This window comes from Cyprinus carpio, chromosome A16 (genome assembly GCF_018340385.1).
Source record: "Cyprinus carpio isolate SPL01 chromosome A16, ASM1834038v1, whole genome shotgun sequence".
Lineage (NCBI taxonomy): Eukaryota > Metazoa > Chordata > Actinopteri > Cypriniformes > Cyprinidae > Cyprinus > Cyprinus carpio.
In genome coordinates, this window is record NC_056587.1 from 8,722,048 (window position 1) to 8,742,281 (window position 20,234).

Here is a 20,234-nt window from a genome sequence, read left to right on the forward strand (position 1 = left end):
ATACAACCCTGTCACTCCAGACCAGTCATGACATGTTTTGCACTTTTTAAATGACGTGTGATGTGTGTGATGCGTGTTAAAAGACTGACAGCATGCCATTTCTGTCCTGCACTGTTCCATTATGTTTCTCTTTCATCGCATTCATTGACTTTAAAGGGATATTTTGGTTTTAATACAAGATGAGCTCAGTTGACAGCACTTTTGCCATAACGATGATTACCACAAAAAGTATTATACAATATATTTATTGACAAATTTTGTCAAAACACAATTTTCTGTTGTTTTGAAGCTATGACTATTTCTAAACGTTGAAATGACTGACACAAACAACTTTTAAGCTCAAATACCACAAGTTTCACCAAAATACTGTTTTGTTTTTTAATAAAATAAGTTTCATATTTCTGCTTGTAAATCCTCCCAACATTGGCTCCACGTATACGTTATTTTTGTTTTTTCTTGAAATAAAACTAAAAGGGCAAATCAAATATATTTAACTTGTATTGAACCTGGAATATTCCTTTTAATAGACAAACTGATTGAGCGGGCGATTATGTAGGATCACCACAGCTGTCTTATTTAACAGTTACGCTGGTTATCATGGGATTTCACAGATTCATGCAAAGCCTTTGCATAAGCATATGGTTCAAATCTCTCTTCTTTCTTGTCAGATGGTTTGTTGTAGACTTTTAGATGAGGCTTTTTCCTTTGTTTGTGTGTATCTTCCCCTCTCTCATTCTTTACTCATTTATTCTCTCTGTCTGGTTGTCTTTCTCTATTGACTGATACTTTAATTTATTTGAATATGAAACTCAATCACAAATATCTCTGTGTACAGTATTTTCAGCTGTGCGAGTTTTTGAGTAACCTTTTCAAAAATACGGCACAAATACATTTATAAAGTGAGAGTAAACTGTAATAAGCAATGGGGCACATACTGCAAATGAAACAAAAAAAAATAAAGCAAGACAAACAGGATACCTGGAGGAGGTTTTGAATCCAAAATCTCAAGCTGACATGACTTAATGTAAAAGCAAAATGTTTGGTCATAGCATTAAAAAATGTAACATATTCTTTTAAATAAATCGATTTATTGACTCAACGGGTCTGTCTGAGGTTGTTTTTTTATTTTTTTTTATTAACCTTTTGATGGCCTCTTAGTGAGATAAGGCTTTTCTGAACCAGTGACAGACATTATCAGAGGTGCAGGGGAATAATCCAAGTACATCAAAAAGATGTAGGCACGAGGTGCCAGCACGTAAATAATTTAGCAGCCTAATAAATTGGGAATGGGATTAGTAACAGTAGTGTTGCTCTCTGTGGGTCATGTCACTGACCTTCACCCTAATGATTTTATCAGGCACTTAACAATTAAAGAACAAATGGGGCCTGAAATGCAAGACGGCTTGTGTCACTTCAGTTCAGTGTGAGTGTCAGGTCTAGTAAGGGTTGCCTTTGCCAGCTGAGGAAGTTCAACCTGCCACTGAAACCTACTGTACAGGTCTATTAAGTAATAACTGAGTCTGTCATGTACACCTTTATAAATGTCTGGTTAGTTTGCTCACCAAATCAGACAAAAGAACACAGTCTGGATATACACCTCCAAAGCAGGGGTTTCTGCTCATTCCCTCAGTACCCCGTCCTACAATTTAAAAGACAATATGTATTTATTTTAAAATATATTTATAAATGTATATATTTATGAAAAAAATATGTAGTTGATTATTGAAACTTTTAATTTAAAAATGTAATTAATAAAACAAAAAAAAATTCAAATAGTTTCAAGACATGCATAATTGTAATTATTCTTATTTGTCCTTTTTTTTAATTATTATAGTATGTAAATGTTTGTACAATAACATATGTAAATATTTGCTATTATTATTCAATATATATATATATATATATATATATATATGCAAAGATTTGTGCAAGCATATACAACTCACAACAAGTACAAAAACAAACAAACACTCATAAGAATTTGTAAATTGAAACAACTGATACCAGGGGTAGAATTACAACAATTTAAAGTAACAAAAAGCTTCATAAGTCTCTCTTGCTTTTTTGTTCTTAATTTTGTCTAATGTAGTACCATATTGTTTAATCTCTTTTATAAAATGTTCAAAGTTTGGCTTAGCTTTAGTCCATTTTTCAACATGAATGTTATATTTTCCAAGTAAAATAAAAAGTCGTATTGGAAAGCACATCGTATATATATAATATATACATCAAAAAAAAAAAGTCACAAGTTCTTTGGCATTGCTACAAAATTCACACAAATTTTCAATATTCAAATTGAAACGTTCAAGCAACTCCTTGACAGGGTACATTTTGTGTAAAATCGTACAGGATACCTCTCTAATTTTATTATTAATAAAAAAACGTAATTGTTATTGACCATACGTTTTTCCAGTTAACATTTTTATATTTACTAGACCGAAACACTGTTGAACAAGGCAAGTAGTTTGTTTTTAAAATATGTCTAATATATTTGTTACTGCGTCTATTACATAGACAGTAAAAGAAATGGACACAGCGACCCCATTGGAACTATAGGTCTATTACTAATATCCCTTTTAGGATCACATTGCGGTTTCCTGCGACATGCGACGTCATCAGAGGGCGTCGCAAACACCGTCTCAGCTACGCGCCACATTTCATTGTCATTCACCAGCGCTGTTTTCAATCTGCATGTGGCCTCTTGCAGGGACGGTCCGGGATTGTGTACGTCGTCTGTGCATGTAAGTATATTTACTCCATGTAACGTACACAGCTGTGTTTTATTTAAGATATCATTGCGTTTCCGGAACGGAACTGAAACTGGATTGTGCTGGAGTGAGAGAGATGCTTCAAAGCTTTTCCGATCGCTGTTTGTCGCATTAAATACCAGATCATCTAAGCACCCAGTCCTCTCATCTAAGTCCTTCTAGTTTCATGCTGTTGCATGCTTGCAATTGATTAGAAGAGTAGCAAATGCTTAGTTGCGTGTTGGATTTGCTTACTTGAAGCGATATATTAATTTAAGCTGATCAACCTCCGATGTCCTTGCAACCCACTTTTCATTATTTATTATTTTTTTTACTTAAAGGGCTTGTTTACACTTGCTAAAGAAGTTCACGAACAGGGCTAGTTTATAAAGACATGTCTGTGCTGAGCAAGAACAAAAAAAATAATAATAACCATAATACTACAATGTATGTAGTCTAATATCTCTTAGGTCAATAACTCCATTTATTCATTTAAATGATTGATTTGTGTATTGTATTATTACAATTCTGACAGAGATACTGTACAATAACAAAAAAGTACCATGTTATCACCTAATACACCCACTTTACCCTGGTACCACCACAGCATTACGATATTAATTTCGAAGCACGGTGTTGGTATTATTGATATTTTCAAAATTTGCCAAAGCATCAAAACACACAGAAATGCATTGACGGAAAAAAAATAAGATGCCTATAATGTTAATTATGGATTTAAATGAACATTTTAAAGAATACTTTTATACATCGTCTCTTGAATATGGTGATGAAAGTAGTGGCTATTATTATGACTGCGTATTGGATAAACTGGGTTATTAAGGGCCTCCGGGGGACATTTGTCCGCACGTGACCTCTATTCTGTCGGACTGTTTTCTTTCGGGGAGTGAAGTCGAGGCACGCGCTGCTGAAGATGTTTTAATTTGCACTTCAGGCTTCGGTAGGAGGTTATAAACTGCAGTGCGGTTTCATGTCGGTCACGGTACTGTAACCTCATGGATTATGCATCTGGAAGGGTCGCAGGTGGGGGTTTGCTTTCAGTCTGCTGGCTGGTGAAATCTGAAACGAAACCAATAGTTCAACGGCTATGATAAAATGAGTAGTGCGATGCAGTTTTAATATGTCGTGCTGTTAACTGATATGCTGTAATATGAATACAGTCGTCCCGCATGAGTTCTTTCAGTGTTTATATACCTAGGGATGATTGCTTGGTATTTATAGATACATTTTCTGACATATCGTACCCACCTGTCGTTGTATTAGAATTAAATGGTGTAGCCAAATACCGTTTGTGAAGCTGTATTATGTTGATGAAACTTTCAAGCACTTCGATTGATGGCGCCCCCTGCAGTCCGTTTAGAGACACGCGGGTTCTGTGTAAGTTGCTAGCAACAGTTTGAGAGCTTGGAGAAGAATGAAAAGCGAAACTTAACGTGATGAGTGCCTAGCGTGCAACACTCCGCATTTACGCGGGGTTTTTTTTTCCTGTCATTGATATCTGGTATCACTTTTCCAACTCCGTTTTCAAAAGCAATAAGACAAGTCTCGGTAGCATCTCGTATAGTGGATTTTGTGGACCCAAAACGTTTGGCAAAAGGTAACCTGGCACAACGAGTTGCTGGAGTTCAGTTTTCTTGCGGAACAGCCTTAAATCAGTGCACGAGTCTGGGCCTCATCTGGTTGATCTGTGTCAGGTTGATCTATCTTTTACCTTCAGTTGTTTTTGAGGTATGTATAACTTTTTAATATGATCTCTTGGGTTGGGTTCATCTGAATGGGATTTTACAAATGTAGGTTATATAATATGCTAAGTTGTGAAAGTGACTGAACTGAAGAATCTGAACTAGAGGGAAGTAGTAAGACATTAGATACTAGAGTTTTGTAATAAGCACCCTGCTATTTTCACCCGCTTGTGCCTTTGGGTGGTATAACAAATCTGTTCTATTCAGGCTTCTCAAATTGAACCTTTTAAAAGGAATTTTAAAATTGAGAGTCATGAAAATGTTTAAAATCTTAAGATGTTGTGGAAAAGTCAGTTGTATCATGGATATACTGTTGTGTTGGTTGGAAATGTTTTTTTTTTTTTTTTTTTTTTTGGTGAATGCAATCAAACACAAATGATTTTTTTTATGTAGACAAATCAAGAAAATGATATGTTTTAAGAGGCGTGGGAAACCTTTCTATACATTTAAACAATTCTCCTGTTTTGTGAGCCATGTTTATTTTCAAATCCTTTAAAATAAAATAAGTGATTTAAATACAAATTCCTCTTAGGCCCTTTCAAGCCAAACAGTTGTCTTTTGCTGTACTTTGATTGTTATAGTGAACAAGTGGTAAGATCGTTAATTAAAGTACCATGCAGTGACATGGTTTAATAAAATCACCTTCTGATACAATTTTTATGCTATGTTAATAAAGTCTATTAGGGGATGGCCTCTATAATGCCAGATTTAGGTTGGGAACTGATGAAAGGACACCAAAACTCGAGTATCCACAAGTATCATTTCTTAATGCACATGGAGCACGTGGAATGTGAGTGCGCAGAATCACTTTCCCTCTCGCTTCAGTTTATTTAGAGAGTGCGTTGTTATGTCTGAAGTTACGTGTGAAGCTGCATCAGGGTCACATTAAGCCAGAGTCTGTGTGGAATTCTCTCTTGTCTGTGTTAGTGTTTGGTGGAAGGCTGTGAGATCAGGTATGTGATTTTTATAGCAGATAAAATATTTTATTGTAGACTGTATGGATGTCATATACCTAAACTCTAATGTTAACAGTTATTGAATGATTAATCTATTAATAATAATAATAATAATAATAATAATTGTTGATTATTTCATTGGTTAATCATTAGACTTTGAATGATTATTCAGCTTTTGCAATTAGTTAAGATATTGAGTTGTACATATTCTAATAAATAAAACAAGGCAATCACTTCAGCTTTTGAAAATATTAAAGTATTATTACTATTATGGCTGCACGATATTGAAGAAAAACTCACATTGTGATATTTAGTTTTTCTGCGATTTATGTATCGCGATATGTGAAAAAAAAAAATAATCAAATGATTTGTTTTGTTGTATTTATTTGAAAAAAAAAAAGAAAAATCAATGATTGGGGTGATTTTTGTAGAAATCAGCATAGAAAAGAAACAAATTACAAGCATAGATGAAATATAATAGAACAAAGATACAAATGAAATAAACAGTGCTTTATATTTTTTTAGGCAAGTCTAACAGTATTCAGGTACAGAAATTGAATAATCAAATGTAAAATAACACTGCATAGTCTTCACTGTATAAATTAAATTGAATAAATCTGTGTTAAAGCTACAAAAGTGTGTTTTCTCTGTGTGTTTAGTTGTTTGATTAACATTCATGACACAGAAAGCGACAGGAACATTAAACTGTTGTGATTATAATGTTACACATCCATTTTCTTTCTCAATTGTTTAACTTCACCTAAGCCATAAGCAACTGTGTTTACAAAGTTACTTCGAGATATGCATTTTGACATAATTTTGCGCATATGTGTCATTTCAGTGAACGGAATTCAGTGTTCATCTGCATCTGACCCAAAAACCCATTATAATCAGTGATGCTGTCTATACTGAATGCGGCGCGGCACAATGTAATAAAATACTATAAAATCCATTATAACCAGTAATGCTGTTTACATTATATCTGGCGTGGTGCAACAAATCCCCAACAGTAAACCGGTGTCGCGTTCTATATTTATTTATTTATTTAACATACTGACACAAAGTTCAAATGATTTGCAAAGGTTGCTTTGTCGCATCCAGTGTAGATAGACTTTAGCAGTGCTAGCAGCTGTCGTGTCTGGTGTAGACACGTTGTCTGTGTGTGAGCAAAGAAAACGATCAGTATAAAAATAACGCTCAGTAGTAAACATCGCACATCCTGCAATGTAACTAACGCAGATGTGCACATTGCGATATTGATGCTGAATTGATATGTGGTACAGCCCTGATTTTTTTTTTTTTTACAATGCAAACAAATATAGATATGGCCCACAAAATGGGATTACAGGCAAAGAGAAATGATTACAGGCTTATTCACCGTTTAATTAACTGTATGGAAAAAGTAAAAGTCTGACTGATGCATCATTCTGTCAAGTTGTAATTCAAATTGAATGTGACACTGTTTTTTTTTTTTCCATGATTACTGTAAAGCTGCTTGCTTTAAAGCAATCTATTGCATAAAGCACTATATAAATAAATGTGATCTGACTTGACTGGAGTGCCAAATTGCAATATCCACATTGCTATGATCAGATACTTTCTTAACTGCTGTTTTTTTTTTTTATCACTGTCATTTTTGTTGTGTGTTTTTACCTTGAATTTTATTTCTTTGAACATTGTTGTGTTAACTGTAATGAGATTATGATACTAAATGTGTTCCTGCAAAACATTCTACCTCTGACCAGTTGACACTTATTTTGTTCCTTTGTTTATATTAACTATTATTACCTTTAATCAATTTGCCCTGCTGATTTGACTCCAAAATGCAATATACACTGAACCGTGAAAAATTTAAACCATTACAACCCTGGGTTTTCTAATGTCTAACAAATGATAAAGTGGAGAATGCATGTAGTTAGAAATGTCGCTCTCATATTCAGCTTTTTGATTGTGTATGTGTCATAACCTTGCTATTTTTCTGAGCTATTGTTGCCTGAATCCATTAGAAATAATGAATTTGCTGGATGAGTGCTGCCCATTGACCTGTTGTGTTATGAGGACTGTAGAGTCTTAATAAGCAACTTTTTAAACTCGCAGCAATTCATACCAGACCTACAGTAGGCTGTTGAGTACTGCATTTTGTAAACTAGTGTTAGGTTCACTGACATCTCGCAATGTTTTGCAAGTCTCATAAAAAAAAGAAAACAGCTTTACTCGTTGTGCTTTACCTAAAAATAGTTGCTCATATTGGGAGAGAATGTCCTTGAGGCTGATCATACACAGGGCAACTTTCTGAACAATGTTGCTGGCCAATGTTGCAGTCAACGGGCAACCAGATGAGATGCAGGGCCTATGACAAATCTAAAGTATCCAGATAGAAATTTGTTGCCAATTCTCAATGGGAAAGTGACCAAGCAACATTGCTCAAATAAGTTGCCCCGCATATCATCTAGGGCTGCACGATTAATCGCATGCATTTGTCATGCGTGACTCATCAGTAAAGCCGGTTCCGTGATTAGCGGTAAATGTCTGTCACCTGTTTTCAAACGGGAGCGGCAGTTAATACACAGAGCCGTAGTTCACTGACAAGCTACGCAATATTCTGTTCGTAATTGAGATTAATCGCATTCGATTATGAACACGATATTGCCTAGCTTGTCAGTGAACTACGGCTCTGTGTATGAACTCCCGGTGCATTTGAAAACAGGTGACGCATATTTACCGCTAATCACGGAACCGGCTTTACTGATGAGACACGCATGACAAATGCATGCGATTAATCGTGCAGCCCTAATATCATCACCTTGAAAGTGTTTTCCTCTAATACCCATGACCACTTTCCCTCACTATAAGTATCTGCAAATTACTCACTAAGCCAGAAATAAATAGGTTGTGTCACAATAAGCATGAATAATAAATCTGTAAGCCTTTTACCAAATCCTCAAATTACAGTGTACTGGGTTGCCAAGAAATGTGCTGACAGGATTTGTGTGACACTGCAACATCAGAAAGCATGTGTCCCCTTTGCATTCTTTCATGGATTTCTCTGTCTCTCTGCAGAAGAAGCAGTGCACAGACTAAGCCTTTGGTATCGTTGTGACGTTACATCCAGATACCTGAGAGTCATCCTAACACGTGTACACATCCCATCCACCAAGCCCAACGCTACGCCCTTCTCGCCCCCCACCCCTGCGATATGAGCAGAGGTAGAGGAGGGTTTCACAAAGATTGCCAGCGATTCTCCTTCCCTCCCCAACAGGGAAAACCCCAGTTTCATTCCCACACAACCACTGGTCACCCACGGGGCCCTCGTGTCCCAAGCCCCATATCTGGAAGCTGTCCGCACCCTTCCCTTTACTCCAATTACCCGGGAGCTCCTGGCGTGCCTCCACGTGGTCGTCCTTTTCCCCCTAGCCCCTCTGATCCACCCCTATGGGCATCCCCCCAACACGGCAATGATCAGATCTTCGACTCAAATGGTGTAAGCTTCCGACAACACCAGGTGCAGTTCCTCAGGGGGCAAAGTGTACAGGCTCCACAGTTCAAAGCACCCCAGCAACGAGGGTCCCAAACCTCTGGCCGAGGGGAAGAGGTCTTTACTGGGCCTTTCCAGTACCAGGCAGGTTATCGTGACTTCAAAACAAGTGGTAGCAGTTTTGGAAGAAGAGACGACTACGGCAGAGGCCGAGGAAACTGGCAAAGGGAGCAGAACTTCGGAAATACACCTGGACCTAAGAGAAAGTCACACTGGAATCACCATCTCCAGAAGGGACAGTATTATCCCAATCAATACACTAAGCACTACTGGAATACACAGGCAGATGATTTGTCCTCGGGTCTTCATAGTCTGAGTTTGGGTGACCGGATAACAAGGGTGGGCTTCTCCGACACCTCATCTTGCAGTAGCCTTGGCAACAAGGTTTCCAGTTCTCCTGGCTCAGTCAGAGAGTCTCTGTATTTGACCCCTCAGATCCAGCAACAGGTCCTCAGTTTTTTGACGTCACTTGGGCCAGACGAGACTGTTCAGGCCAGGGCCTTGGGTAAAAAGCTTGGCCTTCCCAAGGCAATTGTTAATAAGGCTTTATATGCCCTCTTAAGGACAAACCAAGCAGTTAAACAAGGTGAGACTCCTCCACTGTGGAGACTCCGCAAGGAAGAGGACGGTGAGCCCATCAAAGAGAGAGACCAAACGCAGTCTTCAAAGGATACAGAGAAAAGGCTAGGTCAGAAGTCATCCATAAACCAAGAGGTTAGAGAGGATCTCACCAGCACCGGTGCTCCCTCTGCATCACAGACCCTTGTTGAGGCTGACAGCGATTCCACTGACCAGTCGGAGGACTCTGAAGTTGAAGATACCTGTGAAACATTGCTTCCTGACCAGGATCAAAAGACTGTATTACCTGCTGTGCAGTCAGTAACCTTGTCAACAATGGTTGATTCTAAAGATTGCAAGGAGAAGATCCTACAGTACCTCTATGAATCAGGTACAGGCAGTGCGCTTGTGATTGCCAAGAACCTTGGCCTGCGAAGTGCCAAGCAGGTTAATCCCACACTCTATGCCATGGAGAAACAAGGTGACGTAAGGCGTGACACTGAAGTTACACCACCCATCTGGTCTCTTAGTGCACACCGGCAGGAAAAAATGGACCGCCAAAGAAAAGTCGCTGCGACTGCAATACAGGATGTAAACAGTGCAGAGATGTTGAAATTTGCTGCTGAAGGGGTTACAAATGTAAATTATGGAGTTGAGTTTTCAGGTGGTACCGCAGCAGAGCCGATGGATGGGGGTGAAAATCCATTGGATAATATTTTAGACAACAACACGTTTGATAACACAGAGCTTGACATGCCTGGCCTTGAGCCAATGCCACCCAAACCCAGTGAACCTTCCCCCTCCACCTTCCACTACTTCCAACCTCCTCCCCATCAGTTCTCCTACTATCAGGATATGGCCAGTAATGGAGGAGAACGTTCACAATGGGTGTCTGACGATATTCCAAAATTCCTGAACACGATTCGCTCCGAGGTTGCTGTTTCATTGGCTGCCCCCCCTCCCCCGGCCCAAAGCCTGGAGTCAAACAGATTGCAGAAACTGAAAGAGGCCCGCAGTAAGAACCCAGTTAGTGGACTGATGGAGTTTGCTCAGCATCTTGGACACACTTGTGAATTCCTGCTTCTGGACCAGTCTGGACCCTCACATGACCCCAGGTTAGTTGATGACAAGCTTGTGTATGGGTACATCTGTGTATTTGTTTGTCTGTGTTAAAACGGTCTTTGCTTTTTTGAAAGTTTGTTTTTGGAATGTTTGGAAAGCTGCTACACAGCGGTGATTAATTTAAGAATTGGTGAAACAGCCAAGGCTTTTTGGAGATGTTATATAAGTTATGTTCTCTTGCTAGTGAATTTTAGTGAAATAGGGTTGCATGATTAAGAATTAGCAGAAACACACCAACTGTGTTTTCATGGATTAACAGTTTGAGGTTTTTCTTTTTGTCTCAAGTTTCGGATGCAGGTCATGTTAGATGGCCGTAGGTTTCCACCAGCTGAGGGTCCAAACAAAAAAGTGGCCAAAAAAGACGCTGCAGCCACAACCCTGAAGATTCTTTTGAGGGAGTTGGAAGGAGCAGGTGGTGACGAAGAGGAAGAACCAAGCATTGAGGGAGTTGAGGATTCAACCACTGACCTGGCAGATGATATGATAGTATGTTTGTTTTATAGTTTTCAGTGTCAAAGTTGCTTGAAACCTAATTATTTAATCTCTCATAACAGGTTTGATATCATATTTTGCCTTTAATTGAACTTTTAAATTAATGTTTTCAAAATGTTGTCTATATAAAATATTTTGTGTGAAATATTTATTTAAATATAAGACTGATTTAAATCCAGATAAAATGTATTTATTTTCTCTCTCATTTCTAAAGGTTGGTACGGATACTCCTCCCCAGGCTCTGTCTCGCTCTCTACCTGGAGGAAAGAACCCTGTATCTGTCCTGATGGAGCACAGCCAGCGCAGTGGGCATGCCATCCAGTTTATCAAGACAGGACAGGAAGGGCCACCCCATGATCCACGGTAAAACACATCGCACAGTGAAGGGCTTTAGGTTGCATCTCTTTAAACCTGCTTCAGAAAGTCACATGCTTTTTGTGCTGATGTGTTTTCCAGGCTCTTCTGTCCCCTTGCTGTCCCCACATTCTCTGCACTCTCCATCCACCTTCTGTACTATCTCCTCTCGCTCTTGCTCTCCCTCTTAAAGTCCTTGACTCTTTCTCCATTTCCCCTTGTAGCTGTTACTGAACCTACTAAGCTTTATGTCGTTGTTTTGGTAGTGTTATTCTTTTTTTCTTTCCAACCTCTTTTTCTGTTCCCCTTTTCTTGCTACATGTGTTTTTATGTCCTTATTTCCCTTTGCCCCTAAAGTGTGACTTTGCTGCCTTTAAAACACAATGTCTGCTTTGTGTAATCCTGAATTATTTGAATCCATATTTTTTACCTTGCTCATCTTTCTTTTGTTTCTCTTCGTACACTGTTTCCCCAAATTGGGTTTGAGTCTGTGTCAAATTCGCCCTAGTATGATTATTAAACTGAATATTAAATAAATTGAATATATAGTCTATATGCGTGTTTCAGAGTGTTTGCAGTGATCTGCACAAACCTGGGAGCTGTACAAAATAAGCACTCAAAAGTTAAAAATTTTAAATTAGGTGCTTATTAAAAATATATTGTCAGACGCTCACAAAAAGGTATTCCTTTATTTTTTCGGCAAATGAACTTTCTTCAGATGCATGGCCTTTCCGAGAATAGAAAATGAGAAGTTTTTCTTGCAGTGTATTCCCAATGTGGTTTCAGTAAGATTTTATACCTTTTTTTTTTTTTTTTTTTTTTTTTTTTTTTTTTTTTTACCCTTGATATCTAAGCAGCATCAATATGAGATCTTAAATATGTGTTATTAGTCACACCGTGACTAAGGACAGAGCAGTGAAACCCGATCTCTGAGAAAAAAAGCTTTTATTTTACTTTAGGACTGAGGACTTAAGTTACAGCTGTGTGTTGCAGATATTTGCAGACATGTGCATATTGTATAACTGATTGATGAATGTAGTTTCTCTTTATTTCTTTTACAGCACTTTAAATGAGAAATCTTAGTATTGGATGTGGTTCAGGAAAGCCTCCACAAACATTCATATAGAGTTCTCTCATGTTGCCAGTGGATATTCATGGCCTTTAGTAAAAGAGTTGCTCTGATTACTGGCCTTGATGCAAATACAGCACTGTCTGCCAAATTAGCATTACCAGGGAAAAATATTTTTTGGCTCCAGTACGCAAAATCATGAATTGACAGCATGCTTGTATGCATAATTTTATATTTTTTTATTTCTCTGCAATTCTCAATGTTTAAAGTGCTTTATTGCTGCAACAAATAATTGTACGTTCCAATAGCTGAAGAAGCAGACAACCGTGATCTTTCAGAAATCATTCTAATATGCGGATTTATTCAGTTGTAATCGTTTCATTCTGTTTTGTGTGAAACTAACTGTCCAAACTGATTGGAGGATTCCGAGCTCAATGGAAAAGAACTGCCTCAGTATATTTTAAAGATGGTGTCCAATGTGACTGATTTGTCATTTTCATTCCTTTCTCCCACCATCTTGATTTTTGTTCACTTCCTGTGTCAGGTTTATGTTCCGTGTAAAGGTTGGGGAGCGTCTCTTCCAGGAAGCTTCAGCACCCAGTAAGAAAGCAGCGAGGCAGCTGGCAGCGGAGGAGGCCGTGAAAGAGCTAATGGGAGATGGACTACTACACCTTAACAAGGTGAAGAGCAGTTTGGAGCCAGTACAAGAAGGAAAAGAGGACTATTTAAAAGACGGGAAAAGGAGAATTTTGTGTGCTGGAAGATTAAACAAAGTCTTTCTCTTTCAGCCTCCAGGTACTTTCTGCCCTCTGGGAGACAATGAGTCTCAGCCAGCGACTCCCGCATACCCCTCGCTACCCCCTCTGACGGCAGCTGAGCTCCAGGCGGCCCATGAAGCAGGAGTGGGTGACCTTATCAACCACCTGAACAACAATGCTGTGTCCGGCCTGCTCGAGTACGCCCGTGCTCGAGGCTTCGCTGCTGAGATCCGCCTGGTGGGCCAGTCCGGACTCTCGCATGAGCCCAAGTACACGCGCACTCTTACTCGGTCACGTTTTTGTGATCTTTATGTCCTTGTCACAAAAGCAGCAGGATTCTCATTTCAGTGTGGCTGACTCCCTGCTGCACGGACACACATTAAAAAGATCAAATCAACTTGCTTCTCTCTCTTTAAGTTTACATACCAGGCTAAATTGGGAGGTCGGTGGTTTCCTGCAGTGTGTGCTAGTAATAAAAAGCAGGGGAAGCAGGAGGCAGCGGACGCTGCTCTTCGAGTGCTTATTGGAGAAGCAGAGAAAGCAGCGCGTACTGGAGAGCTCACACCAGAGGTATTAAATGCATCAACTTTAATGAAAGTTGATAATAAAACTAGCAGTAGCTTTTAACTATGCTTTAACTTGTGATTAAAAGTGTCTTTAAATATTGAGTGCTCATAACACTTCAAAGCAGTACCAAATGACATTTTGGTGGGTTTTTGTTAGATGTTTTTCTGTATTTGAAAAACTGCCTAGATAAGCCTTGTTTCTGTTCCTACAATTTGAATTTATTATGTTGCAGTTTACAATAGGTTTTCTGGCTAAGAAAATTCTTTGCTAGATTAGTGACCATGATTTCTCTGTACAGTGGTCATTATTCAGAAATAGTTGACCGGTGAATGCTGCTCTTGACCATTCAGAAGTCTTCCAGAGAGATGTGCAAGATACAAAATCAATTTGAATAATTATTATGTTTCAGCTGCCAATATCGGGCAGTACGATGCATGATCAGATTGCCATGCTAAGCCATCAGCGCTTTAATGCACTCACAGCACGTATCCAGCACAGCCTTCTGGGTAGGAAGATTCTTGCTACCATCGTGATGCGGAAAGGATCAGATACTCTCGGAACAGTTGTCAGCCTTGGGACCGGTACAAGCACACACACACACACACACACACATAGACTTAAACACAAACACAGCCAACATGATGTGTGCACTGTAATTAGAGATGTGCTGTAATTGTTGTCACCTCACGCATGTAGGAAACCGCTGTGTGAAGGGAGAGGAGCTTAGCCTTCGAGGGGACACCGTTAATGACTGCCACGCAGAAATCATCTCCAGGAGAGGCTTCATCCGGTATCAGCTTACAGCAGAACTTTCTCTCTCCCTCATTGGCAATTGCATAATTCATTTTTCCTCTCATTCTACAGCTTTTTCCCTCTCATTCTTCAAGATGAAGGAGTCTTATTTCACAGTAGCTCATAAATATATTGACTTTATCTTTAGTGTTCTGCAGATGTTATTGTGAGACAGACAGAATGTCTTCTTATATGCCTGCTGACTTTCTCAGTCATTGTTACATTAATGACATACATGTTATATTAATTAATATATAGTTTGTTTTTAATATATAAAAAATTATCTATACATTTAAATATACACAAAGATCGTCTATTTAAAATATAGTCATAATTTATATCTAAATTAATATATTGTTTATTTTTAACATATTACATATTCATTCTATATATAGTGAATATAATTAAAATGCATTCATTCATTATTCATTATTAATATCGAAATAACTTATATTAACACAGTTTAAATATAGGAAAAAAATGTGGGAGAGATGTGTAAAAAGCCCCATCTATTAACGATTACGTGGGGAAGTCGTGGCCTAGTGGTTAGAGAGTTTGACTCTTAACCCTAAGGTTGTGGGTTCGAGTCTTGGGCCGTTGTGTGTGTTCACTGCTGTATGTGTGCACTTTGGATGGGTTAAATGCAGAGCACGAATTCTGAGTATGGGTCACCATACTTGGCTGTATGTCATCATGTCACTTTCACTTTTTTTCACTATTACAAAAATTATATTGATTTTAAAAGTAAAATAATTTAAATCTTTGTTAAAAAGCGTGTCTTGTTTGTAAAATCTGTTTGGCTCAGGTTTTTGTACTGTGAGCTGATGAAGCATTGGGAAAGCCCTGGTGATGAGAGTATGTTTGAGGAGGCAGGCGATGGGAAGCTGAAGATCAAACCTGACATCACCTTTCATCTGTATATTAGGTGAGACATGCACTTCCTCTCCTCCGAGCTAGTTTCAGAACAGAGATTCATCTGCAAACATGGATAACACTGCTTTCATGTGCTCTTTTCTTTGTCTCGCAGCACTGCTCCATGTGGCGATGGTGCTCTGTTCGACAAGTCGTCCAGCGAGACCGCCGAATTAAACGGCTCTCAGCACATGCCTCTCTTCGAAAACGGAAAACAAGGAAAGCTCAGAACCAAGGTGGAGAATGGTAAGAGATGGAAAAAACTGTAGGGTAAAAGAATACAACAAATACAGGTTCTCAGATTAATCAAGATATTCTGAATGATTTCATATTTATTCTTAAATGTTCAATTTAAAGACCCATCCAATAACATTTATCTTTAAAATTCCTGATCTTAAGTGGCCAGAGACTGTATGCACATGCTGTGGCATAATTCCAGGACCTCAGGTACACAAGCTCTTTTGCGCTAACTGTCGGATTAAGTTAGACGCACTCAGCAGTGTTCATCAGTGCCATCTGGTTATGGTTATCTCGCCAAAGAGTTTCTCTGTAGCCACGTGAATGTGGCCTTTTGCCAGGCAAAACTCCCATTGTCTAGTCTAGTGAGATAGGAGAGAAGCTATTACGTGGCTAAAAAAGAAATGGTTGGCAGGTAAGCTGACATATTCCTGTGGATTTTACTTGATATGTCGGCACATGATGTTGGCAGTTGTGCTTGGGTAGCTGTTGTGTTGACCCCTAACACTACTGACAAGGAAGTTAAAAAAAAGCAGCCTCATGATATATTGTGACAGCAATAAGTCAGATGCTTGCTTACAGCTAGTTTGCTGGAGCTACTGTAGACGGTGTTGAAGTCTTCTCCTTTGGACATGTACTCGTCTCTTCATGTATCCTTGCATATTATTAAATGATCTAAGATTCCCCATCCCTTCCTTTTCTCAGGTGAAGGCACCATCCCAGTGGAGTCCAGTGATATTGTGCCCACCTGGGATGGCATTCAGCATGGTGAGCGCCTGAGGACCATGAGCTGCAGCGACAAGATCCTGCGCTGGAATGTGCTCGGTCTACAGGGGGCGCTCCTTAGCCACTTCATCCACCCGGTCTACTTGAGCTCTATAACTCTTGGTAAACATTCTTTACCATGCTTTGAGTAATCATGTGCAGTGTTTTCAAGACAGCCTGTCTTTTGTGCAATTTATTTAATTATATTTACAGTAAAGGCTTTACATTAAAGTCCTAAAGGTCAGTTTAATTGAAAGTGATTTAAAGTTCAGGTTAAAAAAAAAAGGGAATTAAATTATATAAAATGTTTAATAATTATATATTATAATTTAAAATTTATTATGAAATGTATTTATTATCATAATTATTTAAAAAATACACATTTTATAAAGTTATATAAATTATTTTAAAATTACTGTTTTAAAATTAATACTTTATAACAATAATATTCATAGTAATGATGAAGTTAAAATTTAGTATAATAATTATTTTACAGTTCATTATAAAATATCATTATTATTGAAATACTATATATTTTATGAAATTAGTCGAATAGAAATCACATGTAAATTATTTAAAAATTCATAATTTATTGCTACAATTTCTTTAAATTATATATTTTAAGAAATTGTTGAAATCATAATGTATTATAAAAATAATTCTCATTGGTAAAAGTAATGATAACAATAGATTGTGTATTTTAAAATTATATAAAAAAATATTAATCATGTTATATTTAAATGATCATTTTAATAATCATAATTTATTTCCATATTATTTTAAAACTGATATATTTTATGAAATTCTATTAAAAAGATCATGAATTATTATGTAAATATCTTAAAGTTTGAGCTTTATTTATTAACTATTTTTTGCTGTGTGTTTGTTCAGGGTACCTCTACAGCCATGGTCACCTGACTCGAGCGGTATGCTGCCGTTTGGCCAGAGACGGGGATGTGTTCAAAAAAAGTTTACCAGCAAACTTTACCGTCAACCACCCTGAGGTACACTCACACAAAACACACTGCATTTAGTACTGGGAAACTTTCCTTTTTACTTGGTTTTCATTTGTATATTGTTGGTGCAGGTGGGCAGGGTGAGTGTGTATGACTCAACACGCCACACAAGTAAGACCAAAGAGTCCAGCGTTAACTGGAGTCATCCGGACCAGTTCACCGTGGAGGTGCTGAATGGCACCAAGGGCAAAGTGGACAGGTGAGAGACAGACCCATCCATCATAAATCACAGTGATTAAAAAAAAATCCGGCTAATCTCACTAATTGAATATTTATCTGAAACAAACACCTAGACACCTGCTTTCGTTCATGATCTATCTTTCTCTCTTCATGCCAGTCCCAAGATGGAGGTATCGCGGGTTTCCAAGTCCAATCTGTTCCGTCTCTTCCACACTTTGTGCCAGCGTGCAGGCCGAGCCGATCTGTTGGCACTACCGTCCTACGCCCACGCTAAGATGGCCGCCACTTCATTCCAGGATGCCAAGAGGCTGTTCTTCCTGGCGCTGAACCAACATGGTTATGGCGCCTGGATCGGGAAGCCCTTGGAAGAAAAAAGTTTCGAGGGAGAAGCCAGAAGCTCTGCTCTAAGGGGAGGAAGCGGGGACGGACAGGCGCCAGGCCCTCCAGGTTGCGCTGTTGACCCCAATAGCTGCTTGAGCTCAAATAACAACAACGTTAACTCTGCAGCACAGGGCTTTTAGGTATAGAGAGAGATGAAGAGAGAAGAAATGAAGGGATGGAGGAAGTGGAGGAGTGGCCAGCGGCAAAGAGAGAAAGAATTGAGGAGGTTTATCTTGTAGAGAGGGAGAACCAGGGAGAACAAGCCTGAGGCTTTGGGATTTGAACTTTAACCATCATGACAAAGCAGAAACGGATGCTGCCATGGCAACAGAGCTATAAACCCAAGGCAAATTGGACTTGATGAGACGAAGTAGAAGATTTTAGAGATTTTAGAAAGCTACAACTACAGGGTTGCATGTGTTGTAGTGGGTTTTCCATTCTCATTTTTTCCCACTTGCTACCATCACAATACTGTGTTATGTGAATGTGTGGCCACATTGTTGTCGGGTAATTCGGTTTTTGATTCATATGATACATTTAGGTATTTCTCCCTCAATAAAAAGACTAATGACAGCTGATGCTAGTCAGGTCACGTATTTAGAGACATTCGGTTGGGTTGCAATGGATCCTTTGTGACTTGAAGTGGTTTAAGGGTTAGTCTACTCAAAAACTGAAAGTTGTCATCATTTATTCACCCTCACGTTGTTCCAAACCTGCATGCTTTTTATTTTCCTTCTGTGGAACATCATAGAAGATATTCTGAGAAATGTGTGTTGTTTTTGTATGTAGAGTAGAAGTCAGTCACCAAAAGGGTTTGGTTACCAACATTATTCAAAATATCTTTTGTGTTCTTCAGATATGAAGAAATGTATACAGGTTTAGAATGACATGAGGGTTAGTAAATGATGATCAAATTTGAATTTTTGGGTGAACTATCACTAAGTTGATCATCATATACTAATTTGTAATTTACCCACTTTTTTTATTCTTATAAATTCTCTATTCACTTCAGTTCTTCATTGAATGAAGTTCCGCATACCAAACCTGGACCAGACTGCTTGAAATGTATACATAATGTACATACAGATACATATGCACACAGATGTATATATAAGGTCTGTTGAACGAGTTTATATATATGCGTGTGTGTTTATGTATGTGTATATATTGTATGTATATATTTTGTAATAATTAGTAACTTTGAAATCATATATTATTTTCTATCTTTTAATTTTTAGGATGCCGTTTTATATAATAGATGTATGTTTTGTTTTGATCGTTGTTTATGTGTGGTGTTTTGGAGGCTCGTGATAGATATTGCATGCAGCCAAACAGTCTACATTCTGATTCGTGATAGCTATAGCGGAGGAAGAACGGCACAAACCAAACATATGCATATTTGTATTTGTGTGTGCGTGCACGCATCTTGAACTGTTTCTTGGAATATTATTTGCCCTGCTTATGTTAAATGTGTTCAAACACTGTTAATTGTTGCACTGCTTCGAGACTAAAGCAATACTCACATTCTCTTTCCTTCCAGCAAATGTGAATCTGTGTGCCTCAAACATTTGTCAAATCACTGAAGCCTACTCAAACGTTCTTTTAAGATAAGTTCTGTTCTTTTGAAAGTAAAGAATATTTTCTTCCCATGTGCAGCAGATGAATATCTTTTTTTCACAGCAAATTCTGAACTCGCTCTGGTTACAGTGTAACTGTAATGGCATGTGTTTTCCAGTATAGTTGGAATTGGATATTTAGGGCAGAGAGGGCTGAGTTGTGTCACAGTTTACTTTTTTCAAAGAAGATAAAAGATCAAATGAATCTGCCTAATTATATTCAGATATCTGCTGAAATTAGAAAAATCTGGCCAGATATAGAATCTGGCTGGAAAAAAAATCACACATTTTTAAATAACTACTTTATTGTAATGTATGGTGTGTTATTGAGATACATCATTAGCTATATATAACAGAATGTGAATAAAAATATTTCTTATTGGACTGAAAATTAAGACAATTACTTCATATTTCAAC

At 38.1% G+C, this 20,234-nt stretch overlaps 1 protein-coding gene across 1 annotated transcript; it reads left to right on the forward strand.

Moving 5' to 3' along the window:
• The first annotated feature begins 2,585 nt into the window (after positions 1-2,585).
• LOC109069003 (double-stranded RNA-specific adenosine deaminase-like) lies at positions 2,586-19,850 on the forward strand. Its single transcript, XM_042772422.1, has 15 exons — positions 2,586-2,741; positions 8,524-10,675; positions 10,964-11,164; positions 11,385-11,533; positions 13,138-13,273; positions 13,382-13,620; positions 13,768-13,921; positions 14,328-14,499; positions 14,615-14,708; positions 15,516-15,635; positions 15,738-15,868; positions 16,565-16,747; positions 17,516-17,628; positions 17,712-17,839; positions 17,978-19,850. The coding sequence occupies exons 2-15, from the start codon at positions 8,660-8,662 to the stop codon at positions 18,339-18,341; spliced, it is 4,200 nt and encodes a 1,399-aa protein (XP_042628356.1). The 5' UTR covers positions 2,586-2,741; positions 8,524-8,659; the 3' UTR covers positions 18,342-19,850.
• Positions 19,851-20,234: the final 384 nt, after the last annotated feature.

Bases quoted from the DNA above. Each gene is read 5' to 3' on its own strand.
- LOC109069003 (XM_042772422.1), top strand. From the start codon at position 8,660: ATGAGCAGAGGTAGAGGAGGGTTTCACAAAGATTGCCAGCGATTCTCC. The intron at 15,636-15,737 runs GTGAGACATGCA...TTTGTCTCGCAG, and splicing joins ACCTTTCATCTGTATATTAG to CACTGCTCCATGTGGCGATG. The intron at 17,629-17,711 runs GTACACTCACAC...TTGTTGGTGCAG, and splicing joins TTACCGTCAACCACCCTGAG to GTGGGCAGGGTGAGTGTGTA.